Below are 27654 nucleotides of genomic sequence, written 5' to 3'. Positions count from 1 at the left end.
TATTAAATCTAGTGTACTGAGTCATTTACTTTTATTGTGAAGGGAGAGTGAGATGGTCCAAGAAAAAGATGATGCTCTCCTTTCTCTCTCTCTTTTTTTTTTATTCCAGGGACCTTGGGTTTATGAGGTCTTCGATGTATATCTTCAAAACTAAAATGGGAGTTGCCCTGGGCTTCCTAAAGTAGTGTGGGGTGGGGGTTACTGGTATGCATAGTGACAGTGGGAATATCTTGGACAGATGTGGTTGTATTCCCTATTTAATTAGGAAATTCACTGACATTGCTATAGTTTTTATTCATCTTTTTTTCTAATTCAAAAACCAATCTATCTTAAAAATTATTAAATGTCTATTCTACTCTTTCGTGGAGTTGTTTGAAGATAAATTTAGATAATGCATGTGAGAGCATGTATTACCTGAACTCTGAAAGTACAGGCAATCTCTAATTTACAATGGTCTGAGGTTGCGCTAACATTGAGCTACACACCCCAGCCCTTTTTAAATTTTTTATATTTGAGACAAGGTCTTGCTAAGTTGTCTCAAACTTGAGATCCTCCTGCCTTAGCCTCCAAAGTCCCCGATATTTCAGGGCATGTGCCACTGTGTCCAACTGACTTACAGATTTTTTTTTCATGACATGAAAGTGATGTTCATTTAGTAAAAATTCATTTAGTAGAATTTTGCTCTTTTCCTGGGTTAATAATCAGAAGTATGATAATCTCGTGATGGTGGGCAGTGGCAGTGAGCTGCAGCTCACTATCGGCCATTCCATTACAAGGGTGAACAACTGACACTTTATAGAGTACTATGTTGCTCAGCCATTGTATTCAGTAAGTTAAGAGTAATAAATGCATTTCCAGTTTAACTGTATTTTCCATTTCCATGAAGTTTTTGGGTTATAACCTGACCATCAACCTAGGAGCATCTATACTGTTAAAACCTTTAAAATCATATCTAATAACTTGTGAGTGCCCAAGTTATGTAATTGGGAACAGCAGAGGTTAATTGGGTCCCCTTTTAAATAGTGTTGTGGAAAAGTTGCATTACACCCTGAATAACAGAAAAGAAATTTTGATATTCTTGCAGTAGACAGGCAGCAGCATATTTTTATTAATCCCTCTGTATAAATAAAGTGTCATGTAGTGTGGGAACTGTCCTGTGGCCAGATACCACTTCCCAGTGGTCAGCTGTCCAGAGGATCCATGAAACTACTAATGATACAAAGATCCTTCCACATCACCCTAAGCCACAGCAAATTACTTCCAATTGGAGAGTCCATTTCTCTGCATTAACAGGCACCAGATCAACCCTGAATGTCCACTGCATGTCTGACTCACTAGGTAAACACAGCCATGCCAGGAGCAATATTTTCAAGTTGCCTTAGTGAATTTAAATAGTATTCTTCTACCTTATTTTCTCACTGACTTCTTGTTTTCTTGATGAAGGATGCTCTGGGATGTCATTTTTCTCTTTAAACTAACAGAGAACTGACCTTAAAGTTAATGTGGTTTTCTTTAGTTCTCTTCTAAAATACAGTAGTTCTGCTAAAAACAACCCACCTCTTCCCAGGAATCTGACTTCAAGTGTAGCTAAAACATGTGTTTTCCTCGGTTCCCTTCCTCCACCCAGGAGTGAATAACAGGAGACCTTTTTGTTGCCAGTATTAATAGCACTTGAGAGAAAGCAAGCTGTCAATCCTTTGGATTTATTATACTGGCAGATATTTGTATTCATAAACTGCTCTCCTTTTTTTTCACGGCAACACCACTAACATTCTTCTGACAGCTGTTGTCTCTTAGTCTCTCAGAACCTTAATTTCTTCATCTGTAAAGTAGCAGGAAGTATTACTCTTTACCTAAGACTGTTGTAGAATTAAATATCTGGAACAGTGCTTGGCATATAACATTTTCTCAGTAATTTTTTGAACGTATGAGCCTATTTTTCCAGTACAAATAAATTATTTTTACTTTCCTCCATATAATTTGTATGCTGTTAGTGTACATGGTGGGAGGGGACTATGAAAAACTGGGAATTCTGGGATATATCTTTGGAGACGAGCTGCCCAATAGGTAATGCTGTTTAGTACCAACTATTAAGGCTATCTGTTTGTTTTATCTATCTTCAGTTTGGTAGTTTCTTTCTTTTTTTTTTTTAGAGAGAGAATTTTTTAATATTTATTTTTTAGTTTTTGGTGGACACAACATCTTTATTTTTTATGTGGTACTGAGGATCTAACCCAGCGCCCCACACATGCCAGGCAAGCGCGCTACCGCTTGAGCCACATCCCCAGCCCCAAGTTTCTTTCTTTATTTTGGTGGGTGGGGTACTGGGTTTTGAACTCAGTGATGTTTTGCCACAGAGCTATATCCCCAGCCCTTTTCATTTTTAATTTTGAGACAAAAATCTAAATTCCTGAGGCTTTCCTTGAACTTGTGATCCTCCTGTCTCAGCCTCCCAGGTCAGTGGGATTACAGGAGTGTGCCACCATGGCAACTAACAAGTCTGCATTTTCTCTAAATGTATGTTTTTGGTACTTTTGTCAAGGATCAGATAGCTGCATTTGTGTGGGTTGTCTGTATCTTCTATTTTCCATTGGTCTATGTGTTTGTATTTATGCCAGTACTATGTAATTTTTGTTACTATAGCTCTATAGTATAATTTGATGTTATATATTGTGATAAATTTGTATATTGCTTTTGGTAATATGATTGTTTTAGCGATATTAATTTTGCCTATCCATGAACATGGGAAGTTTTCCATTTTCTAATGTCTTCTTCAGTTTCTTTCTTCTGTGTTCTATGATTTTAGGTCTTTCAACTTCTCGGGGTTTTTTTTTTTTTTTTTAATGCTAGTGTGAATAGGATTGTTTTCCTGATTTCTTTCTCAGCTATTTCATTTGGTTTATGGGAAATTTATTGATTTTTGTATGTTGATTTTGCTTACTGCTACTTTGCTGAATATGTTTATTACATCTAGCAGTCTTCTGATTGAGCTTTTCAGATCTTCCAAGTATAGGATCATATCATTTGCAAACAGTTGATAATTTGATTACTTTCTTTCTTATTTATATTTTTTACTTTCCTAATTGCTCTGGCAAGGCATTCAAGTACTATATTGAATAGGAGTGATCAGAGTAGACATCCTTGTCTTCTTCTACATTTTAGAAGAAATGTTTTCAGTTTTTCCTTGTTCAGTATGATGTTGGTTTTGGATTTGTCACATTTAGGCTTTATGATGTTGAGATAAGTTCCTTCTATCTCTAGTTTCTTCACTGTTTTTTATCAGGAATAGGAACTGACTTGTTTCAAAACCTTTTTCTATGTTGGTCTTGTTGGTTCCATTTCTTCCCTCTTCTTAAAGGTTGTTGTGTTGTGTAGGAGTCTATTGGATGGGGAACAAAGATTAGTGACTTAAAATCACAACCCCTTTGTTATTGCTTGTGATTGTTAATTAGATGCAACTGGGCAGTTCTTCTGCTGGACTTGCTGGGTTTATAATACAAGTTGTAATCAGAGGGCACCTGGGGGCTGAAACAGCCAAAGTAGCTTTACTCACATATAACACCTTTATGGAGGCACATCTCTGTCTCTGTCCATGTAGCATACACATGGCTAGCTTGGACATGTAGCTAGATTCCCAAGAGCACAAATGAAAGTAGAAGTGTCAGATCTTCTTCAAAACTTGAAGCTGGGTTCAGTGCGGGAGGGGACTGCACATGAGGATAAATTCTGGGAAGTATCTTTGGAGACTTAGTTAGCTACCTGGTAGGTAAGATCCTAAATCTTGATCCTTTCTTATTATCACTTTTACTTTTTTCCTGGTGGAATGTGTTGCCCATTGTGTTTCATTTACCAACTGGAGGTGAAACCTAATGTTCTTCAACTTAAAACTTTTGAGTTTAAACTAGCAAATTATTGTTGCAGAAGAGGGAATACTAGTACTGAGCAAAACAAAAATAACATCTTTAAGCCACTCAACTATTCCATCATGCAATTGTTTTTCCAAACAATTCATTTGCTCTCCCCTGAGCAAGTGATTTGCTACTAGAGATTAGATGTTGTCATGAGTGATACATTGACATGTTATCTATTTTAACTTCTAGGACTCTAATTGTGCTAATAATGTCAGTATCACAACTGGATAGAAGATACTGACATAGTGACTTCATCAAGTTGTCTTGTCTCATTCTCTCTCTCTGTCCAGTTCCTTTTGAAACAAATACAAAAGCAGAAACAGTCACACCTTCTGATGCTACCCAGAATGATGAAAGAGACCAAAGAGATGATTCAGACTCTGGCTTATTGAGCTCAATTCCAATGAAAATATATCCCAGTGGAGTGGAATCATTATCAGAGAAGAATGCCAGTGGCACCTCTGCCCCTGATGCCCCCATCATCCTGAGCCCCCCACAAACCCATACGCCAGACACATACAACCTGGTTTGGAGGGCAGGAAAAGATGGCGGACTGCCCATCAATGCCTATTTTGTGAAATATCGAAAGGTAACACCTACTCAATTATCACTTTCATCTTCTCACAATATAACCTGTTTGTATACTGTGTTAGTATTATTTTTTACATTTGTGGAAGGGCAGGACACAGAAGTGCTTCCAGAATGATGAATTTATCATAGATATCCCTCCAGTCATGCTGGATTAACCAGGTTCATGAAAGCAGTAAGAATGACATCTAAATAATTTCCCCCCTAATTGGGACTCTAAACACTCAATAACCACATAGAATTTTTTTTATCTTGGGTGCCAGGCTCTGTAAACCACTTTCAAAACCATAATTGCATTCCTTGCTAGCAGTAGAATACAGTTTATTCAGCAAGTAGAGCAGTTTCTTATTAGAAACAACTGTTTAAATGAAATCTTCTGGCATAATCTCTGACTATCGTTTGCATTTTGGGCTGTCTTCTTAATTGTGTTAAAATCTTATATTGTTCTGTCATTTACTTTGGTGAATCTTGGGCCTGTCTCATTCATTCTTTAGATAATGTTTTTCCTTCATGGTCCTCCCTGGGCTTTTATTAAAGCAAAAGGAGTTTTCCTCTCTTTACTTAATAAAATAAACCAACAAAATGTGAGGAGAAATACTCATATTTAAAATCACTTTCTCTCTGTAACACATTTTGGTATCTATTATTTAATTGTTTAGTTAATGATCATCTGTTATTTTTAATGACTGGAAAAACTAAGGTGATCACACTGAGAAGTTTATCCACGATTTCTATTGTAATGATGCTAGATGAGGAAAGTAAGTTTTGCTGGTAATACTATTCACCCTAAAGCCTCATGCAGTATTTGTTCTTGGTTTCATTAATCAAGAAATAACTGATTGGATCTCTTTTATCTCCTCCAACACATAGTGAACAATTTCAAAACATGAAGCAAGAATGCTAGAAATATATAATTCATATATATACAAACATTTAATATACTATCTTCATCACATATTTATTCTATGTTTTATGTATTACCAATAATATTACATATGTATTTTTCCATTAATCCAGTAAGAAAGGTGGTATTGTCCCCATTACAGGTCAAAGGGAATGGACTCTGGGAGGGCCAATGGGGCTGAGAGTCTTCTTACAAGAGTTCTTCCTTCTTATATTTCTTAATGTAGAAAGTATTGTGTCTAATTTACTTATAATAGTACATCACCTCCTCAAACTTCTGTAGAGTTAAATGAATTCTAGTTTTTATCAAGTTTTGTCTAGTTTATCAAGTTTGATGAAAAGTTCCTGCCCTCTGTCTCCCATTGTTCTGGGATTTCTCTTGAGCAGCTGGATGATGGTGCTGGTATCGTGGGAAGCTGGCACACAGTTCGAGTCCCAGGAAGTGAAAATGAGCTGCATTTAACTGAACTGGAGCCATCTAGTCTTTATGAAGTTTTGATGGTGGCAAGAAGTGCTGCAGGTGAGGGTCAGCCAGCCATGCTCACCTTCCGAACCAGCAAAGGTGAGTATGAATTTCTATTGGAAGAATGAGCTGGCTCTCTTGATGTCAATTTATTAGTAAGAATCCTTCTATATAGTAGAGATTCTTGGATATAAATGCAAGATATAAATTCTTGGATATAATTCTTAGATATAAACAAACTCATTGTAGCATCTCTTTTTTTCCTGCCACATTGGGGCAGTTGTGTTATACTAGTCCATCTAATATTCCATAGGTAAATTTTACATATATATATATATCAAAAAGGGCCAGTGATACAGTTCAGCGGTAGAGTGCCCCTGGGTTCAGTCCCTAGTACCACCCACACACACATAAATATATAAATATATGAGAATATATGTATATTTATATGTGTATGTGTGTGGTACTGAGGATTAAACTCAGGGTCACTCTACAGCTGAACTGTATCAATGGCCCTTTTTATTTTTTATTTTTATACAGGGTCTTGCTAAGTTGCCCAGGCTGGCCTCTTGAACTTGCAACCTTCTTGCGTCAGCCTCCCAAACTGCTGGAATTACAGATATGTACCACTTGACCTAGCTCCAAAAACATTTTTGAAAGCTTGTGATATGCAAGGCTTTAGAATAGGTGATGCAGGGAAGACAGAGATGGACATGACAAGAGCCATCTTAGTTGAGGTATGCTTTGATAGGGAAGGTAAGATATATACTTAAATATCAGCAAGACAGAATTTAATTCTGTTCAGATAATATTTACTGAGTACACAAAATAGGCAAAACTCCTTGCCCTCACAGAGCCCATATTTTAGTTGGGATAGCCTTATACTTAAGTTATAAGTCTTTTTAGAAGGTAGTCTTAACAAGTGAAATGAATTAGGGGATAGATACGTAAAGTGTATAGGGAGGAGTGGTTACAGTTTAAGCAGGTGGCCAGGGAAGTCCTCAACTAGTGATCAGCTGCAGAGCAACTTGAAAGAGAGAAAGTGGAAAGTCATGCGGGTATCAGGGGAAAGAACATTTTTAGCAGAGAAGAGCAGGTCCCAAGGCCCCAGGGTGGGGTATGATTATCATGACCCCTAGAAATATCAAGGGGCCACTGTGACATGAACAAAGTAAGGAGGGGGTGGCTATTATGGAAAGGTGCTCAGGGAGATGACAGGGTAGTCAAATCACACAGTACTCTGTGTACTTTGCAAGGACTTTTATTTTTCCTCTAAGTGAGCTGGAGCTTTTGAGCAGAGCAGTGATGTGATGTGCTAACTGGTGATTCTCTGCTAGTAGGGCATGAAGTGCAGGTGGACTGGAGGAAGGCAGGGATGTAGGCAAAGATACCTGAATATGACAGGTGCTAGGAGATTTCTAAACAGGGTGTAAGAGTACATGGGAAGGATTGTCCTGTGGAGCAGTTGGGAGGGAAGGCTTGATTGAAGATGCTATCATGGCTGGCCAGGAATCAGTGGGTGGAGATGGGAACTGGGTGGAAGAGTTTTTCAGTTTGTCACTGTAATAAAAGGGAGATCTAAGGATTGAGAAGAAATTATCTATTAGCCTTTGTAAAAGATTGTTCTGTCTGATTACTAAGTATGGCCAGAAAATAATGAATACTTCTTAAATGCATCTTGTGTTAATTTTCACCATCAGTCCTTAGTTATAATGAGTCTAGCCTATAAATATGGAAGAATAAACATGTATTTCAGTTTTCTTAAAAAGTCACTTGATGTCTCTTTTTGCCTATTGAAATATTGAAACGTATTGTGACCTTTTTCCTGTGGAAAAAATTTAGCAGGAGTTCTTTAAAATGAATTTTGTTTTAAAATTAAGGAATATGTACAGTTAAAAAAAGGGCTAATTGTTTAAGCCTTCACTCTCCTCCTTTGACTTCTTCACAAGAAGACACTTTTAGCTTTCTTTTAAAGATACAAGAAAAAGATGAAGTAATATTTTATCAATTCCTAAGCTCAGTTAAGTATATATAATATAGGTGATAGATTTTGATGCTGTAGAAGATAAATTCATATCTATAGCTATGTGTCAGTTGAGTTTCACAGTACTCTTTTTAAAAAAAAAAAAAAAGTGTTACCTAAATAAGCTTATGTTGCAGTGGTTTTCGTTTATTTTATTTTAAACCTTCCTAGAAAAAACAGCATCATCAAAAAACTCCCAGGCCTCTTCTCCACCCGTGGGCATCCCTAAGCATCCTGTGGTTTCAGAGGCAGCAAACAACAATTTTGGAGTGGTGCTTACAGATTCCGCCAGGCATAGTGGAGGTAAAGAAAGGAGTCTTCATTTTATTTATTTTCTTATGTGTGTAACTGCCCCATTTCAGGCTTTTGGGAAATGGAAGAGAAATAGAGTGTATTGGTTATTCAAATTATATTTCCACATAGCTCTAATAGGTTCTATTTCAACCATTTTTAACATTCAGGCCTTAAACATTGGCAACCAGTGTCATGATTGTTATTTTACCTAAGAAAACTCAGATTCAAAATGTTCTCCGACCAAGTTTTTATAACTCATGAAAAGGGGTTTTTTGTCTCTTCTTTAGCAAAAAAATGAAATTTACATTTTAAGTTCTGAAAATCTGAATTATTGTGTGTTTGTGACGTTTCAGAATGTTTGGTGGTACAATGTTAAATTATTTTACTGAAAGATAATATGTCATATTTACTACTATTGCTGTATCTAGTTAATCTTAGGATTTTTAAAGTTTTTGTGCAGTAAAATATTCAAAAGACTTCTTTTTAAAATTTAAACTTCATATTAACTGTGTGCTATGCCTCACCCCCAATATGCTGGGTATCAAACCCAGGGCCTTGTGTATGCTCAGCAAGCTTGTTGAGCACAATCCCAAACCCCCTAAGTGCTTTTTGTGTTTGTGTTAATGCTTGGGACAGTTAGGGAAGTCTTCACATTTCACGGCTGAGCTCTTAAGAGTTTGTAGATTTCTCTCTCGTGTTTTTATACTTTTCCATGAATTTGTCTCAGACAAAATGAGGTCAAAACACTTTGACTCTGTCGTCAATATCATGAGCCTTGCTTTCCTCAGTTCTTCTACCTCAGAGAAGGCACATTTCCAGTATCTTAAGTAGATTACTCATATGGGTATCACCTTTATGTGACTAAAGTTAACATTTGAAAATCAAAAACTTTATTTATTTAACAAACCCTGTGGAAGACACTTTGCTAAATGCTAGAACAGCAGAGAAAAAATAATAATCCTTGCTTTCAGGGAGTTTATGGTGGATGATAGAGATACCTAAACCCACACTAACGAGTGGATGAAATTAACAATGAAGCTAGTAACAGCAGAGTAGGTAACATAGACAAGCCAGGAACAACAATTTTGATTTTTTCTGCTTGAAATTATATCTGTGGTCACAAAAGAAATACTCAAGTCCCCCGCTTACAGAGGAGGATGAATAGCAACAAGAGAAGCTCTTTAGCAACCTGAGCTAAGCCTCAGAGGACAAGAATGACACAGTGAGGTGAAGAAACAGGAAAAGAGGTTCTACGCAAAGACATCTCCTTTTGCAGAGATGGACAAATGACAGGCTTCATTTAGAAATAAGAGATCTTATTTATTGTGACTGGTTGCCGTGAGGATGATGCAAGTGTCGGGAGACAGGTAGGTGCCAGGTGCCTTGTATGACACCCTAGTTTATCTTTCTCTGGGAGCTAAAGAACTAATGGATTTTAAAGATGGAGAGGGAGGAATGGCAAAAGGTAAGACTGGGAAAATAAAGAGGATGGTAACAGTATGAATGAAGAGGAGGTCACGTGTGTGATTAGAGGAAGAAATCATCATTGAAGGAGGCAGAGAGATGGTGATTTGGGCTTGGGCAACTAGGGATCATTTACTAGTGTGGCTAATAGGAGATTATGGATTCAGTTCTGAAAGTCCTGAGTTTGGAGTTATCCAAGCAGAGAAAACCCTAAGAAATGACTTATTTGATCTTTGTAATAACTAATGAGGAAGGCAGCTTATCCATTTTATACATTAGGAGATGAGGCTCCAGGAGGTCTAGCAGCATGCCTGAGGTCATACAGACAGAGCTGCTATTCAAGTCCATATCTTCCAACTTGTTAAAAGTCACTTGCTGTTTCTTTTAGATATGAAAGATATCCTTCTCTATAGAGGTATTTTCCCCAGTAGCTTTTTTTTTTCCTATTTGATCCTTTGGTATTTGGTGAATTTGAACCGCATATGAATCAATGGGAAAAAAGTCATTTGGTGGTCTAGTATTTTTAAGAGACTCACTAACAGTTCTATTCATTCTGTTTTCATTGCTTTCTAATTAAAAGGAATACAGTAAGTATTAAAGTTGCCTGCTTTGAATATATTCTTCTTTTTATCCCTTAAACGATGTTTTTAAAATTCTGTGGTTTTCATATAAGTACTGTGTTCAACATTATTTCTTCTTTCTTATGTATTTGGAATGAGGATTGAGGAGGTGTTAGGATGGAAGTATTTTGTGATTTAGGCTAAAGAGGCAGGGCTCCCTTGGTGGATTTGCCACAATCCAGTCATCATGGCCCAGAGTTGCCCCTCCACTTTCCAGCTTTAGAAACTTAGTTGTCACTATGCCAAAAGATCTTTGGTCTCTTGAGAAACAGCTCACATTTACAAATTGCACAGTGAATATGACTAATGTAAACTAGAATGGCAATTTAATAGTTTGTAATGTAACTGTCATACAAGCCAGATCTTTTCTCTCAGCATCCTTCTCTCATGGGAACCAGGTGGGAAGCCAGTTACATGACCACCAAATTACCTGATCAGTGAGATGAGTTAGGTACATGATTGAATCCTGCAGTTTCTACCTGCCACAGGTAGAATTTGAGGACTTCTAATTTGAGGACTAGGGTATATTGAAAGCTACCCCAAATTAGTTCCCTGGCCCCATTTTCTTCATGTTCAGGGGGATCGTCTTTCTAATAGCACCTTTCTTTGGTTATATATCTTGTCTTCCTGCTTTCATCCTGAATAACATTCTCCCCAGCCACTCTTATTAGTATGATTTTATAGTCAGATTTTATCTCTACTTGCTGCTTGCAGTCTGTATTTTGGAATAGCTCATAATCTTGAGATATCTTAAAATAGGATATAATAGTAATAGTTAATATAATACCCAGCAGGTTGCTGAATATGTTTATGTAATTTAGGTGGATAAAGAAAAAATATTTAAATAAGATATTTCATAATTGTGAGAATTTATCCTAAACTATAACCAAAAACTTAAAGCACCAAATAATATTTTTTTTTACACATTGTCTTGGACATGAATCTAAAATACCATAGTCAAAGTTATATTCATTAACTTAGTCTTTCAGAGCTAATTATCAAGCCTACAGTTCATTTTACTTTTCTTTCCTTTTATTTTCTACATCTGATCATTTCATTTCCCATTCATTTTTAAATGGGAAATGGAACATAGCCACAATGTTGTGAACTCCGGCAAAAAGTTTAGTGAGGAACCTTTAATAACATGAGATTTGAGATTTATTCCTTTTAGTTTATTTGAGTTATTCTTGTCTCTGACACTGTGGGTTATTGTGGAATGAATGTTTCCATTTTCAGTTCCAGAGGCTCCAGATCGGCCTACCATCTCCACTGCATCAGAGACCTCTGTGTATGTCACTTGGATTCCCCGGGCGAATGGTGGGTCTCCTATTACTGCCTTCAAGGTGGAATATAAGAGGATGAGGACTAGTGATTGGCTGGTGGCAGCTGAAGATATCCCTCCCTCCAAACTTTCTGTGGAAGTTCGTAGTTTAGAACCAGGTAGTAATATTCAAATATTTTCTTTTTAACCACCAGTGCTAACTTTATTTAAATACAGATTTTTAATAATCTTGTGTGTTTCTTTTCTAATTGTTAAAGTAATGAATGCTTGTTGTCTTTACTTCTGGGTTTTAGATTGTTGTTGTTTATTTGCCATTGGAAATAATGTTGTGATTCATCTTTCTATGTATGTGTTTTGCTATGATAGAATGTTATAGGAAGAAAATCTTGCTATTTCATTAAACTTGTTTGATTAGATGTTGAATCTCAGCACAGTTATACTCAATATACTTATGAGACCATAAACACTTCTTCTATAAATTTTGTTTCATCAGTGGATTTCCTCCCTACCCCCCAAATCTTGAGATTATATTAAAGAGATTAAGCCATAAAAGAGATAAAAATTAAGGCAGTGTTTGTTTGGATTCATGACAATTTTCACTTCTGGACTTTTAAATGTCCACTAGTATGAAATGCCTGTGTTTGTCTAACTGTGTTTTGTGAGGAGTGTAGGCATAGTCGGGAGAATGCAGCTTTTTAAATGTGTTTGTGAAGCTGAGTAACATTTCAGAGATTGAAAGTATTGTCTTCAGAAGCCCAGTGATTGTTTTTGAGTGATTAGGAAACTCGGTGTTAGGATTTTGATTTATTCTTTAGGTTAAAATTTTTAAAAATTCATAACCCTTAGAATTTGTAATATCTACTCCCCCACAAATTCCTTCTGTGATCATTTAAATCTGCTCCTCCTTATTCTAGTACCTTTGAAACCAGAATGTCATCTGCTGTTACCCACATGGTGCCTGTTTATAAATGTTAAATTTTGGCTAAGTTGTTTCTTTCATAATGAAAAGAACCTGGTGTTGGGGATAAATACTTCAGCTAATCTTGGCTCAAATGGGTGTGACTTTGAGTGGGAAGATGAAGAGTGAATGTCCCTTTTCCTGTTCTCTACCTGCTCCTTCTATGTCATTAATCTTCCACAGCTTTGGTTCTTGGTGACTCTATTCTAATAATGACTTGAAACTCCTGAACCCAAAGTATAGAATAACCCCCTGCAGTTGATTGAAATTGGCAAGTGGGTTGAAATTTGTTTTCTATGCCAACATCAGTGTGTCATTGTAGTTAGGCACTTAAGCACAACTGCCATAGTTTGAATAGTCTGCCTTCAGATATGGCTTTTTATGGTTATGGGTTGTTTTTGTTTTTTCCCCAAAAGGTTCAACGTACAAATTTAGGGTCATTGCCATCAACCATTATGGTGAGAGTTTTCGAAGTTCGGCTTCTCGTCCCTATCAGGTGGCTGGATTCCCCAAACGTTTTTCCAATCGACCGATAACTGGACCTCATATTGCCTACACAGAGGCTGTTAGTGACACACAGATCATGCTAAAGTGGACGGTATGTAAACATCTTCTCTAATGAGAATATTTCCTGGTTTGTTTCTGTTAACAATTTAATATTCTCATGATGTGAGCAACAAATGGTTGAACCTTAAGTTGAGGGGAAAATGAAAGCCATCAATTTTTGTCTAAAGGCACATGGTCTAAGAGGGGTGTGGTTAAAAATAAAATTAGTGTTTCCATAGCTCTTATTCAAGTGTTGTTAACCTAATTGCCATGTTATGCCTTTGAACCTAGTGAAGTGCATACTGGTTTGGTTTTGTTTGGTCCAGCATTTGGCTTACTGCTCTTATTACCTTTGAATACCTTTGAATTAAGTTTAAAATGGCCATTAAATATGCTTGAAAAATGAAGCTATATTACCATACTGGTAAAGAAATCTTAATAGGTATGACAGTTAACATTCCTTTTGTCTTTGACAATTCTTTACTACTACTACTTCTTTTTTTTTTTTTTAGTACATTCCATCAAGTAACAATAACACTCCCATTCAAGGATTTTATATCTATTACCGACCAACAGATAGTGACAATGACAGTGACTATAAGAGGGATGTTGTAGAAGGTAAGTCCCACTGGCAAACTGGAGTGCCCATGAAGGAACTTTGAAGGGACAGGCCTTAGAAACATGAAATGCATCATCACAAGTTAGGATAGAGTAAAAAATGAAATTGAATATGTACTATCATTGTTGAATTTGTTTCAATTTTTCTAGTTTATTTATATAGTACAAAACATATTCATTGTAGAAACAGTTACAAAAGTTAGGGGGGAAATATGATTTTTCATCTGAAAAAGATTTTGATTTCTTTTTTTCTCTGAATGACCAACAATCTATGTATAAATCAGTGGCAACTTCTATCTACATTTAAAAAATAATGTCTCAAACAGTTTCTTTGTCTGTACCAGAAATATCACATCTTAAGCACATTATCCACTTTTGGAGATACTAAGAAATTGGAATGCATGTAGAGAAAAAAAAGAAAGCAGACACAATGGTGAAGGGTGTCAACACTGCTTTTGTAATATTTAAGACAAAATTCAGAATTTCGCATTCAGTTCCTGCCTCCACCTTCAGCCATGTCTCCTGCATCTCTCCCTTCCTCATTGAATACCCACCACACTTACCTTCTTTCAGCTTCCTCATGTGCACCAACATTTTTCTTGTCTCAGGACCTTGGCAGAGGGTAGTTCCTACCATTTACTATACCACTGTCCCCACACTTTACCAAGATATACTTACTTTTTCCTCTGGGGTGTTTAAATGTTACTCCCTCAGATAAATCTTCCCAAAAGTTCTGAAAATATTTGCTTAATGTGTGTCTTCCCTACCAAATATTAACCTCCCTGTGGACATGGGGCCCCTTCTCTCACTGCTCTGTCCCCAGTCTTTACAGTGGTGAGGTGCTCAGTATTGAATGAATGAAAGATTATAAATGGAATCTCAAAAGAACAGTGGACTATCTAGTGATGCTCAGAATGGAAAAAAGAAGACCGAGAGAAGCAACACAATAGCTGTCTTCATGTATTTACTGTTATGTGGAAGAGGAGCTAAGTCAGTTAGGGGATGGGAGGTTATAAGGAAATAATGTAAGAACTTTCTAACATAGCATGTCTAATGTAGATTTCCTCACAAAATAATAGACTCCCTAGCTTCGAAAGTATAGAAGCTGGATACCTCTCTCTTTCTTCCTTCTTTCCCTCCCTTCCTTCCTTCTTTCTTTCTTCCTGTGTGTTTTTGTGTGGTGCTGGGTATTGAATCCAGGGCCTTGCACGCATTACCAAATATTCTACTATTGAGCTGCACCCCAGCCTAAAGGTGCCTAATTCTTAGTAATATCTTGGATAGGTTTCTTGCTCTGGGAGGAGGTCTTTTTTCACTCCCAGATTCTGATTCTTTGAGACATTAAATTTCTTGGCTGAGAGTGTAGCTCAGAGGTACAGTGTGTGCAAAGTCTTGGGTTCAATACTCAGCATCAAAAAAAAAAAAAGAAAGAAAGAAATATTAAGTGTTTTAATGAATCATGTCAGAAAATTGTCCTAGGCCAAGGTTATTTTCCATGACTTGTTGACATCAAATGTCAACATATAGTTTTTGTTACAATAAATTTCTTTTTTTAAAAAAACTTTTTGTTCTTTTTAGTTATACATGACAGTAGAGTGTATTTTGGCATATCATACATCCATAGATTATAACTTCTCATTTTAATGGTTGTACATGATTTACATTGATCATGTATTCACATATGAATATAGGAAATATAACAAATTCCTTTAAATATGCTGTATTATATTTCTCTATTGTCTCATTCTTTTTAATATCTATCCAATGGAGTTTTGTCATATAATAAAAAATTTATGATCTGAGCTCTTATACTTGGCATATAGTAGGTAGATGTTGAATCATTTTTAAATGAAGGAATAATTGTTTCCCTTCTGCCATAATTTGTAGTGGCAAAGCTGTTCTGTGCCTTTCAAAGTTAAGACTGTAATGGTCTTGAGGGAGAGAAGGGACTGGAAGGAGCATGGAGGGACATTGGTGATGTCAGCAATGTACTTTCTTGACTGGGTATTGGCTGTGTTCACTTTGTGAGCATACATTGAGATGTACAGTTATTTGTAACTTTTCTGTATGCATATTATATATCAACAAAAAGCCTATTAAGAAAGAAATAGTAAGAATTTTGATGATTCTGCCTTTTGGTCTTATCTAAGTCTTCCTTTTATTTAACTGGGTATGGGAATGAAAAGTCAGATTTTTATTTAAATATTTTTTACAGTAAACATTTGTTTATGAGGTAGCTCTGAATAGTTTAAGACAAATATAAATAAAATGAATATTCATTTCTGTCTCTTTTAGTGTCCACTTCTCCCTTCCTAGTTCTACTTTGTAGGAATATCTGCTGGTAAACAGTTTTTAAACTATATTCTCTAGGCAAATCTTTGCGCCTTAACAAACTTCTGTGATGTCATTGTTAAGCATGGAACTTGGAAATTAGTTCAACAAAAGCTTTGTGTCTAGTATAGTGTCTGCAAATGTTGAATTTTTCCTTATGGTTCAGGAAGAACTGTTTATAAATGTAATACATGGAGCAGATAGATGTTTAAGTGGGCTTCACTGTGCTGTGTAATTTGCTTATTCCTATTTTTGATTTTATACATTTGAAATTCTTTTTGTGGTATTTGGAACCATTGGTTTGTTTTCCTAAACCCAGTAACAAAAATACTCATCATTTGGACTTAAAATTTTTCTTTAAAACTTTTTGATTCTTATACATAATCAAAAATTTAAAACTTAAACTTTAAAAAAATTGAAGCAATTAAATTTTTAAAAACACAGTACAAGAACAGTTATTTTATTGAAATTATCCAACCTTCCGAATTAAGTTTCACATTTAGGTAAACTATAAATGTTTCCAGCATACCAATGCTTTTAGGCTGAATATTTTTATCTTGTTGAGTTCCAAGTAAATCAAATCTAAGGTCATTCTTTTAAGTCTGTGCTTTTCTTTCTCTGTGGAAAGTCCTTACCTTTTATAAAACATCTTTTGGGAAAATAAAGGATAAGTGCTCATTGATTGGTTATAAGCCAGTTAATGTGCATCATTGTCTTATTCATCAGTGATTAGTAGATTCCTTCTCTTTGCTGATAATTCCTAAAATTTTAGCCATTGGAGGAATTTGTGTAACAACAGAACATGAACCTAATAGGATAGATATTATTTTAACTCTTTTCTCTTAGTTACATATAAGAAACCTAGTTTGATTCCATTTGTACTAGTGCTGTGAAAGGAAAACTTCAAGTCTAGGTTAGTAATTATTCAAGAGAATGTTTATAATAGGTGGGTATAGGACCAGCTCAAGAAAGACCTATGGCTAGAGTAAAAATATAAGCCTTTTGGGAAGTTTTTAGATTTTAGAAATAGGTATTCCAGTTTCAAACAGTTTTGGGGTAAAAAAAATTGGGGGGAACAGCTCTCTTTACATTTATAGACAGGGCATAAAATTCCTCACTTCTTGAGCTTTCAGAGACCCTTGATCCTAAAACAAGCAGATTTTCTTTTTTATAAAATGAGTCTATATGAGAGAGGGATCGTGTTTTGGTGACTGGGAGGGGGATTGCACTTCCTGATTGAAATGTTTTTGTCTGTGTTGCATTAGAAAGGAGCCTGTGATACTGGTCCTGTCAGCCAAGTGGATTTGAGTTGTGCGTGTGGTTTTGTTGGTTTTGTTTTTTTTCTCTCCTTTAATTAATTCTTAAATCAGTTGGTGGTATACTTGAATTTCTAAGAAATAGTGGAAACAGTTTGAAGAGTGTTTTCTAAGAGGGATTAAGAGTGCTTGAAGAGTTAATTAAATCTGGCAAAAGTGTCCCTTTTTATGAAAGTTTGTCACAGGCCCATGGAAGTGAAAATGGAGAGTGATTTATATTGGAGTGTTCAGTTAAGGAGTGTTTCTAAATGAAACCTTGGCTGTGTGCCATGGATAACAGAATCATTCTATTAGAGATACTTGTGTGGTTTGGAGACCCGGACTCAAAGGGAAAGTGGCTTTGGGAGCAGCTGCTGAAAGTTTCCCATACTAAGTTTTGCTTTTTGTTGATTCTGTGCAATTTATTAAGGTGTTTCTTTATGAATCAGTCCATGGGTTGTGTCCATGACAATGGACATGAGAGTTTCTCTGAGGTCTTTCTTGAAACTGATCACTTGTTCTGGGTGGTACACTGTTTGCTTATCTCATATGTAGTGATGCTTTTTGGTGGTGGATGTAGTGGATTGACTTTGGGGCTAAAATGTAGGCCAAAGGACTTGAAATTGTCTTACCTATGCATGAGGTTAAGATGTATTTTATGAAAGACTCACTACTAATTATTTTTATTAAGACAAATATTACTGTCAAAATACAATAGCTTTAACTTACTCTATCTCTTTACCTTTATTCCATGCTACTTAATAGAAATGCTACTTACTTGTGGCACATTATTCAAATACCTAATATTTACATTTTTATTGCATACTGGGTGGTGATGGGTGCTATTTTAACCTCATTCTGAAAAATTGAATAATTTTATTGACATAATCATTTAGGTTGTATGATGTGCAAATCTTATTTTTTATTTTTTTTTCTAGGTTCAAAGCAGTGGCACATGATTGGTCACCTCCAGCCAGAAACCTCCTATGATATTAAAATGCAATGCTTTAATGAAGGAGGAGAGAGTGAGTTTAGCAATGTGATGATCTGTGAGACTAAAGGTAGGAGAGGGGTGAGAATTTGTGCTTTCTCCCTGGGCAGTATACAGATTCCGAACTCTGGATGATTCCTTCAGACTGTTGATATATTTCCCTAAGGGAATTTCTGCTTTGCTCCATTTTCTAGGTGCTGACATTTAGACTATCCCAACATAAATATAATATGTTGGTTAGAGAACTTGTCTAAAAAATATCTACATAAGCATTAATTCTGCTTATTAATTTCTGTGTAACTCTGAATAAATTAATTCCCTTCTCTTTTAATCCATGCAGAAAATAGAGATTTTCTAATTGCTTTCTGAGATTTCTGTGAGAATTAGAATTCTAACAAAACTATAGATATTAAGAAAAAGTGCTACGTATGTGTTTAGTCAGTTTTCTGTTATTATAATGAAATACTTGAGGCTGGGTACTTTATAAAGAGAAGAGGTTTATTTCTGGAGAGTAAAGGATGTGGCATTGGCATTAGCTCAGCTCTGATGAGAGCCTCATCACACATAAAATCACAGTGATAGGAATGTATGCAAGGGAGAGATCACTTGGTGAGACAGAAAGCCAGAATGTCCAGGAAGATGTCAGGCTTGTTTTTTTTGTTTGTTTGTTTGTTTTTGTTTTGAGAGAAAGAGAGAGAGAGAGAATTTTAGTATTTATTTTTCAGTTTTCGGCGGACACAACATCTTTGTATGTGGTGCTGAGGATCAAACCCGGGCCGCACGCATGCCAGGCCGGTGCACTACCGCTTGAGCCACATCCCCAGCCCGATGTCATGTTTGTTTTAACAACCCTTTTATGAGAACTAACTCCAGTCCATAAGACTATCACTTTCTCCCTAGGCCAGTCCACCCGATGAACACCCTCTAGGCTCTACCTCTTAAAATTGCCGCCACCTCCTAACATGGTCACACTGGGAATCAAGCTTCTAACACATGAACTCTTGGGGAAACACGTTTAAATAGCAGTAAGTTTAAAGCAGTTGCTTGATTGACATATATGTACACAATGCACACACACAAAAAAATTTTTAATTATATATAGATTTTAAGTTTAGAATAAATAACCACCAATTCTAAATTGACATTCTCCACTCCACTTACTGACTGAAAATGTTATCAGCTTTAAAACAGAAGACATAGTATGTGTATAATCGAAATAGCTAATGTGGATATTTATAAAGCAATATCATTCCATCTAGTCCCAATTAATCTTCATACCCACTTGGCAACTGTAAGTAACAAAATCCTTACCAAGTAGGCTTCAGCACTGAGGATGTGTTTTAGCCCAGATAAGAGGTCTGGAGGTAGGTAACTAACATCAAGTTGTTTACTTCAGAAGTTTGTTGGTTTCTGTCTTTCCACTTGCCATCCTCTGGTTGTCCCTGTAACCCTGTGTCTAGCATCACTCTGCTTGCCACACTTCTGGCCTTCACACCTAGGTATTGTGATGTCTGATAACTCCTGTTTTTAAGACCAAGAAAATTTTCCCCCAAAGTCCAATAACCCCACAGGCCTTATTGGCCAGATCTCAATCACATGCCACCCCCAAGCCAAATCATCAAGATTATTTGCTGGATTTGCCCCAGAAATAGGTGGGGTTTAGGTGGACACCTAAACACACTCCAGGCTCTGCTAATATAGAAGGAGAAGGCTATTTACTGGACTGGGCAGCCATTAATACCTGCAACAGGTGTTTCTCTTATCCCTATTTAAAAATGAGGATACGAGAAAATAAATTAAAAAAACAAAATGAGGAAGTGGTTTAAAAGATTGAATTACAAAGTCAATGCTTATTTCCATCTTTTAAGTTCTAAATCAAGTGTCTTTCTGCTGCAAAAGTCTCATATTAAATCCACAAACAATACACACACACACACACACACACACACACAGAAACCTTACTTTGAATTTCATTTGGTTAGTATATATTTGAGTGCCTATTTGAATCCAGATACTGATGTATTCATGAGCCTTTCTTACTTGCCTCTAGAGTGCTGTAATACTCAATAAAGTGAAATAAAAATGAAATATATCATCTCTTTCACCAACACATTTAAGAATCTTGCCAAGCAAAGCAGAACAACACTGGGTTGTGGGTGTAACTCAGTGACAGCGTACTTGCCTAGCATGCATGAGGCCCTGGGTTCAATCCCCAGCACCACAAAAAAAGGAAGGAAGGAAGGAACTGAGATAATGTTATAGAAGTGTGTTTAAATTTATGTAGCTCATTATCTGACTTTGCTAGCAAACAAAAGATTATACCTGTAGACTTTCAGATAGTGCAAAAACCTCTTTGAAATGTGAACTGTTCATATTGAATGACTTTCTAAAATGGATCACACAATTCCTAGCCTTTTTAGATAGAAGATAGGACATATGATTTACACTTTTAAAAAACATGGGTCCTGGGTCTCGTTGTGAACAATGATTGTTTTATCTTAAGGAATTCAAAAACGTTCCAGGATGGTGGAGCTATTACAAGACAGCCCTTTCCCTTCTCATTACAGAGCAGAGACTGCCATGATTTTTCCTTTAGTTTTTTATTTTAACCCCATGTTTGTAACCCCACATTTCTCATGTCAAGCTCTTAGCCCTCTGTTCTTATTGCTATTGGTGTGTCTGTCACACTCATCCCCAGCACAAGTCAATAATCTTCAGCCTTTGGTTTTAGAAAAAGGTTGGAAACCAGATGATCAAGCTTATTAGAAATGCAAATAAATTAAAAATAAATTTGATGGTTTCCTTATGAAAAATCATATCTTTAATGTGTTATAAGAAATATCTGTTTTTGCCTTAGAAACTTCGTTTTCTCTAGGGTTGGCAGGGACCTTAGGATTTTACAATCTCACATACCACCTGAAGTATAAATTGCTTCTGGATTCTCTGCTAAATTTTCATTCAACTTCCAAAAAAGGAGAGCTCTTTCCTTCAAGAAATGGGCTCTTCTTTCCTTATTTATTCCCAGCTCTGTTCTATGTGGCTGATATTGCTAGAAAGTAGAACCCTAGTTTAATTTTGTTTATTGAGTAGCTTTTCCAAAGCCTACTTAGCTTCTATGACTTGCCCGAAGTCCTAACAGGAAATATAGTATAACTAATAATAATAGCAAAATTGCTCACACCATGTGCCAGGCTTGAAGTGTTTTCTATGGATTAACACATTTACTCTTTTTTTTTCACTTTATTTTTTATTAATTTTTTTATTTATATATGACAGCAGAATGCACTATTATAATTCTTTTTTTTTTTAAAGAGAGAGGAGGGGGGAGAGAGAGAGAGAGAGAATATTTTTTAATATTTATTTTTCAGTTTTCGGTAGACACAACATCTTTATTTTATTTTATGTGGTGCTGAGGATCGAACCCAGCGCCCCGTGTATGCCAGGCGAGCGCATTACCTCTTGAGCCACATCCCCAGCTCTATAATTTTTATTACACATATAGAGCACAATTTTTCATATCTCTGGTTGTATACAAAGTATATTCACACCAATTCATGTGTTTATACATGTACTTGGGATAATGATGTCCATCACATTCCACCATCATTTCTAACCTCATGCCCCTTCCCTTCCCCTCTTACCCCTCTGCCCTATTTAGAGTTCGTCTATCCCTCCCACGCTCCCCCTTCCTATTCCACTATGAATAAGCCTCCTTATATCAGAGAAAACATTTGGCGTTTGGTTTTTTTGGGATTGGCTAACTTCACTTTAGCATGTTCTCCAACTCCATCCATTTACCTGCAAATGCCATGATTTTATTCTCTTATTGCCGAGTAAAATTCCATTGTGTATATATGCCACATTTTTTAAATCCATTCATCTATTGAAGGGCATCTAGATTGGCTCCACAGTTTAGCTCTTGTGAATTGTGCTGCTATAAACATTCATGTGGCTCTGTCCCTGTAGTATGCTTTTTGTGCTGCTACAACAAAATACCATAGACTGGGTAATTTGCATATAATAGTTGACCCGGCTTATGGTAGTGGAGGCTGGCAAGTCCAGGCGCTCCGCACCAGTATTGGCCAAGGCTTCTGTGCTGTGTCATAACATGGTCGGGGGGCAAGTGAGCAACACAGAAGGAGGGACCAAGCTTCAGATAAATGCACTCTCATGATGTCCAACCCACTCCCGTAATGATGGCATTAATCCATGAATGAGGGCTGAGCCCTCCTGACCTTTAAAGACCTTACCTCCTTTTTTTTTATACCAGAGATTTGATTGAACCCAGGGACACTCAATCACTGAGCCACATACCCAGACCTTTATATTTTTTCTTTCTTTCTTTTTTTTTTTTTTCAAACATTTTCTCAGTTGTTGACAGACCTTTACTTTACTCATTTTTATGTGGTGCTGAGACTCGACTCTTAGCTGTCAGCCAAAATAAGTGGAGCATCAAATGTGCCTCACACATGTTGGGCAAGCACGCTTCCACTCAGCCCCAGCCCCTTGTATTTTTTATTTTGAGACAGGGTTTCACTAAGTTGCTGAGACTGGCTTTGAACTTGGAATACTCCTGCCTCCGTCTCCTGAGCCACTGGGATTACAGGTGTGCCCTACCACGCCTGGCAAGGCCCTACCTCTTAATACTCCACAGTGGCAACTAAATTTCAACATGGGTTTTGGAGGCGACATTCAGACCATAGTACTTGTTGCTACAACCTTATGATAGAGCTTTTATCATTGTTTTTCCCAGTTGCAGAAACTGGGATCATAGAGGTACATGTCCTTCAGCTAGTGACAGATGGTGGAGCCAAGATGTGAACCTCAGTGGTGTGGTTTCAGAGCCAGGCTGTCAAACCCTATGCTCCACTGCTTTTCTGTCATTTAGAGCATTAAGAGCACATTATTTGGAAATGGAGAGATCAGGTTTAGTCCCACTTGTTGTTAGCTTTTGTTATCACTGTTACCCAGAATACTAATGAGTTAGGTAAAAATACTACATTTGTGTGGGCCCCAAAATCTTTGTTTTGAGGATGTTTAATATTATGTGTCAAGTTTTTGGAATTAGATTTAGTAGTTCTAATATTTCCAAGTCATATTTTCTAATATTGTTAGTTATTTTTAAACACATGATAAAAGTATAACATATATAATTCTGAGTCTTATTCAGCACAAAGTATATCAAATAGAAAGGAGTTTGTGTTCCATCTTTAAGCTGAAGTACTTTTATTTCAACTCTGGAAGTCTTGTACAAGTATAATTAAACAGATAATCATATAGCAATTTGGGTTAGACCAAGTGTGTATTTTTCTGCTCTTATGGTTTCTCTAAAATTTGAGCCTAGAAACTTTGGCACATAGATTTTTAAGCTCTGGAGCCCTCTTTGTGATTCATTGTTGGTCAGATCATCTCCATAAGGAGAGTAAACAGACTGGCTTGCTTTCCTAACCAGACCTCCTCAGAGAGTAAACCATTTCATGACTCTGTATTTGCTCTGACATCATGTTTTCTTTCATATTTCAACTAGTGAGACGTGTCCCTGGAGCTTCTGAGTATCCTGTCAAAGACCTGAGTACTCCTCCAAATTCTTCAGGAAGTGGAGGAAATGCTGGGCCTGCAACCAGCCCTGCCAGAAGCAGTGATATGTTATACCTCATTGTTGGCTGTGTGCTTGGTGTCATGGTCCTCATTCTTATGGTTTTCATTGCGATGTGCCTGTGGAAGAGTCGCCAACAGAATGCCATACAGAGTAAGTCATTTATAAGTATTTCCTTCTGTTTTTCTAAAGATGGGTAGAAAAAATATTATCAGAGTAAATATTGATTCCTACCACTTTTGTGTGTTGGTATGGTATGAAACCTGTTAGAGCCTCTTCATTTGGAAGAGGTAACTTATCTTAGCTGTCAGCCAAAATAAGTGGAGCATCAAATTAAATTGCCCAGTAGAAATAAACATCAAGGACCAAACTAAGCAGGTCTCTAAGTAAATACCTGACTTGGTACTGGGAAACTCTGGTTTTGTTGGACCACCAAAGAGAATGAGTACTGTAGGCTTGTGCTCTGGAATTTGTGTTGGAAGACCTTCATGGTGGTATGGATCGGGTCAGTAGGATAGAAATGGCCTGATGGGGAAAGCAAGGTAGTAGAGACTTTTCTAAATTACCGTCACTGAATGATGCTTACCAGGGGAGATAACATGGTCCTGTCTGTGCCTGATATACCCAAATTGTCTGGCATCCTCCCTCCAGGAGTGTGTCTGGTAATAACTGTGCTTGCAGATTGAGCAGTGGTACTGTTCTCATTAATAACCTACTTTCCTATCTACCAGAAAAAACAGGATAATCAACCAAGAGGAAATTTTCAGACTTTGATGGGAGGAAAATTTTTATTTTCCCCTTTGGCTTTAGAATAAGGAATGAAAGAAAAGACAAAAGGCAATAACAGTGGTAGGCACTTCTATTGGCCCTTATCCAAGCTGCTCATATACCCACCTTTTAGTTACTAGCTCAAGAAAAAGAAAAGATCTCTTTTAATTGAATGGTGCCTTCCCAGAGGTAGGCAGGGGGAGAGGTAGCAGTGTCAGCATGAAAGGATTGTGATCATTTAGTCTTTTTTCTAAATGACTTTAATGCTATTACATTTAATTGTGTATATGTTCAATCATTAAGAGAAAAGTAATTAACTTGGTTTTCTGAACAAGATTAATCTGATTAAACTCATTTTCCTTTGTGACCTTATACTAAAAATGAAAGATTATCATGACAGTTATTCAGTCATCTCATTCCACCAGAAGATACTCACTGACTGTCTTCTATGTGCCGAGAGCTATGCTGGACAGTAGTGGAATTATAAATAACATAAACATGGTCTCTGCCCTCTCAAAGGACATGGGCTAGTGGAGAAGATGTTCAGTAGATGTACTGACAATACACACCTGTGCACGAAAGCACAGGAAGAGGAGTGCCAGTCTCCACATCTCTAATACCTTTGACAAATTTGTCAAAACTCTGACAGCAAACACTGTACAGTTCAGATACTTTACTGTCTAAGGAATATTTACCTTTTCTAAACTTACTGATAGGCGTGCCTCTATAAATCAGAATTTTTAAAATACTGTTAATCTAAGGAAGTCAAATAGCCTTCTGCCTTTGGTACCCCACAACTTCCAAATGACTTACAATGACCCAGAAGTTATATGAACAGTTGGTGAATGCATACACACCACCACCCTTTTACTTCAAAGTGCTGTTTATTGCTACATGAAATGTCCTATGTAAAATTAGTTTTTGCTAAGGTAGTTGTTGCTGTTTTACACAATCATTTTTAGCTCTTTGAAGTATCTGAGAATTTAAGCACTTTTGCTTAGTGTTGCCAATAGTTTGATAGTTTCAGCTCATTCTCTTGTGAGTGGTTTCTCTCTGGTTAATTTCTCTTCCCATTAACAGAGTCATGATTAACTCAAAGCTCCTAGCTACTTCCACACTGTAAAGAAAAATAACAGTAGTAACTTTAAATAGGCTTTATAGGAACATTTTTAAAATGTTTTACTTTATAGTCATTTTGTAGTTTCTTAGGGGTTTCACTAATAAAACTTCCTAAGCAATATTGTTCTTTTTAGTATCTGATTCTTTTTTTGTTGTTGTTCTTTTTTGACAGAATACGACCCACCAGGATATCTCTACCAAGGGTCAGATATTAATGGGCAGATGGTGGAATTTACCACTGTCTCTGGAACAAACCGAATAAATGGAAATGTCCATGGTGGCTTCCTGAGCAATGGCAGCCTCAGCAATGGCTGCTCTCACCTCCACCATAAGGTTCCTAACGGAGTCAATGGAATTATGAATGGGAGCCTAAATGGGGGAATTTACTCTGGGCACACGAACTCTCTAACCAGGACACGGGTGGAGTTTGAACATCCTCGTCATCTACTGAATGTAAGAGACTTAATTATAAATAATAGCCTCTCTGTGCCTCAGGGTATCAAAGTACAAGAATGGGTGCTTGGCTTTTTTCGATTTAAGGATCCTCATAGGGTCACATGAATGGAAATAGTATATTTAACTAGCAGGCCCTTGATCCAGAATAATTCTTTGTCAGTTTTCTACCATCAGGTGATATATTTGTCAGTTGGTTTCTATTTTTAAATTGTTTAATTCTCCAAGTTCAATACCAATAAGGAACATATGGGAAGTTGTTCTTGAGATGAAACGGAAATACCACTGGGCATAGACCAAACCAGATACTTTATATTTGATTTATTTAAAGCAGCCTGAAAACTCAAATACTGAGAGCTCTGGCAGATGGGAAACTTTAGCAAGTTGGGAATGAGATGGTTGCAGAGGAGATAGTAGCAAACCAGAGTAGACACTGAATTAAAGAAGCAACTTCAGTTGAGCGCCTGTTGTCACATAGGGCAGAGGACCCAGTTTGTTAGTTTTTCTGTTTCTTTAAAACATCTATAAATCTAGTTGAAATGATGAGATGTGTATATCTTGGAAACTAATTCCGATTTTTCTTCTTTTTTCTTTGTGGTGCTAGGGATCAAACTCACGGCCTTGAGCATGCTAGGCAAACACTCTACCACTGAGCTACACCCCTAGCCCTAGATTTTGTAAAGCATTGTGCAGACCATGTAAAACACGTCTCCAGGCCACAAGATTGTGACTTCTGACCTATCATGAGTTTCTTTTGTTTCACTTAGTGTTTTGTTGTTCTGACGTGTAAGCTTTGGAATTTTAGAATATTAGTATCCTTTAGTCACAAGGAAGTTTAAAATTCCCTTATTTCAGAGATTGCCTGACATAGCTTAATTTTTGAAATAGGAATAGAATAAGTAGCATATTTTAGATTTATGCCTCTAAAGGGGATTCTCTGTACTAGAGAGATATTCTTTATTGCTTTGTCTAGATAGGCATCCACATTATTTTAATCAAACAGATAACTTATTTAGTTGATCAAATTAAGTGTTCATTTCATTTTTTTCATTGTTCTGATTAAAGATAAGTTTGCCATAATCCATGATGGACTATAACTTGAACAAATTTAAGAGTTTTTTGTTTTTAATGAATTTATAAGATATTACCTTTGCAGAACAAATCTATAATATATATGTGTCTTAAAGCTAGAAACCTGTGGCTTTTATGTTACCCCGCTTTTGCATGTTGTAGAAAAAAATATCCTATTTACTTTAGTGCATCTCATTACTAAAGAGAATATAATTTCATTATTTTCTGGGGAAAGACATGGCTTATATTCAGACTAGCTAAACTTTTTTTGTCACCATTGCTAGTCTAAACTACTAACATTGTCCAAGAAATCTGGAGGAGAGAGCATTACAGTTTGAATAACACATGCTGTTTCTATGA

At 36.6% G+C, this 27654-nt stretch overlaps 1 protein-coding gene across 14 annotated transcripts in view; it reads left to right on the top strand.

Annotated features, from left to right (window-relative positions):
* Positions 1-27654, top strand: part of Cdon (cell adhesion associated, oncogene regulated) — a 178411-nt gene that overhangs the window by 132648 nt on the left and 18109 nt on the right. For 13 of the 14 annotated variants that reach the window (XR_005733837.2, XR_013437979.1, XR_013437981.1 and 10 more), the window contains 9 exons: positions 4202-4500; positions 5790-5964; positions 8060-8191; positions 11503-11706; positions 12923-13104; positions 13565-13670; positions 18235-18357; positions 23815-24036; positions 25943-26223. Coding sequence is in view for 10 of the 14 variants with exons in the window: in XM_040285517.2 (XP_040141451.2) it covers positions 4202-4500; positions 5790-5964; positions 8060-8191; positions 11503-11706; positions 12923-13104; positions 13565-13670; positions 18235-18357; positions 23815-24036; positions 25943-26223 (1724 nt within the window). In the remaining 4 variants the exon portion in view is untranslated. The remainder of the gene's footprint in view (positions 1-4201; positions 4501-5789; positions 5965-8059; positions 8192-11502; positions 11707-12922; positions 13105-13564; positions 13671-18234; positions 18358-23814; positions 24037-25942; positions 26224-27654) is intronic. The other variant, XM_078047295.1, reaches the window with a different exon arrangement.

The sequence above is a fragment of the Ictidomys tridecemlineatus genome, chromosome 4 (genome assembly GCF_052094955.1).
Source record: "Ictidomys tridecemlineatus isolate mIctTri1 chromosome 4, mIctTri1.hap1, whole genome shotgun sequence".
Lineage (NCBI taxonomy): Eukaryota > Metazoa > Chordata > Mammalia > Rodentia > Sciuridae > Ictidomys > Ictidomys tridecemlineatus.
This window is presented reverse-complemented; position numbering and strand designations above follow the sequence as displayed.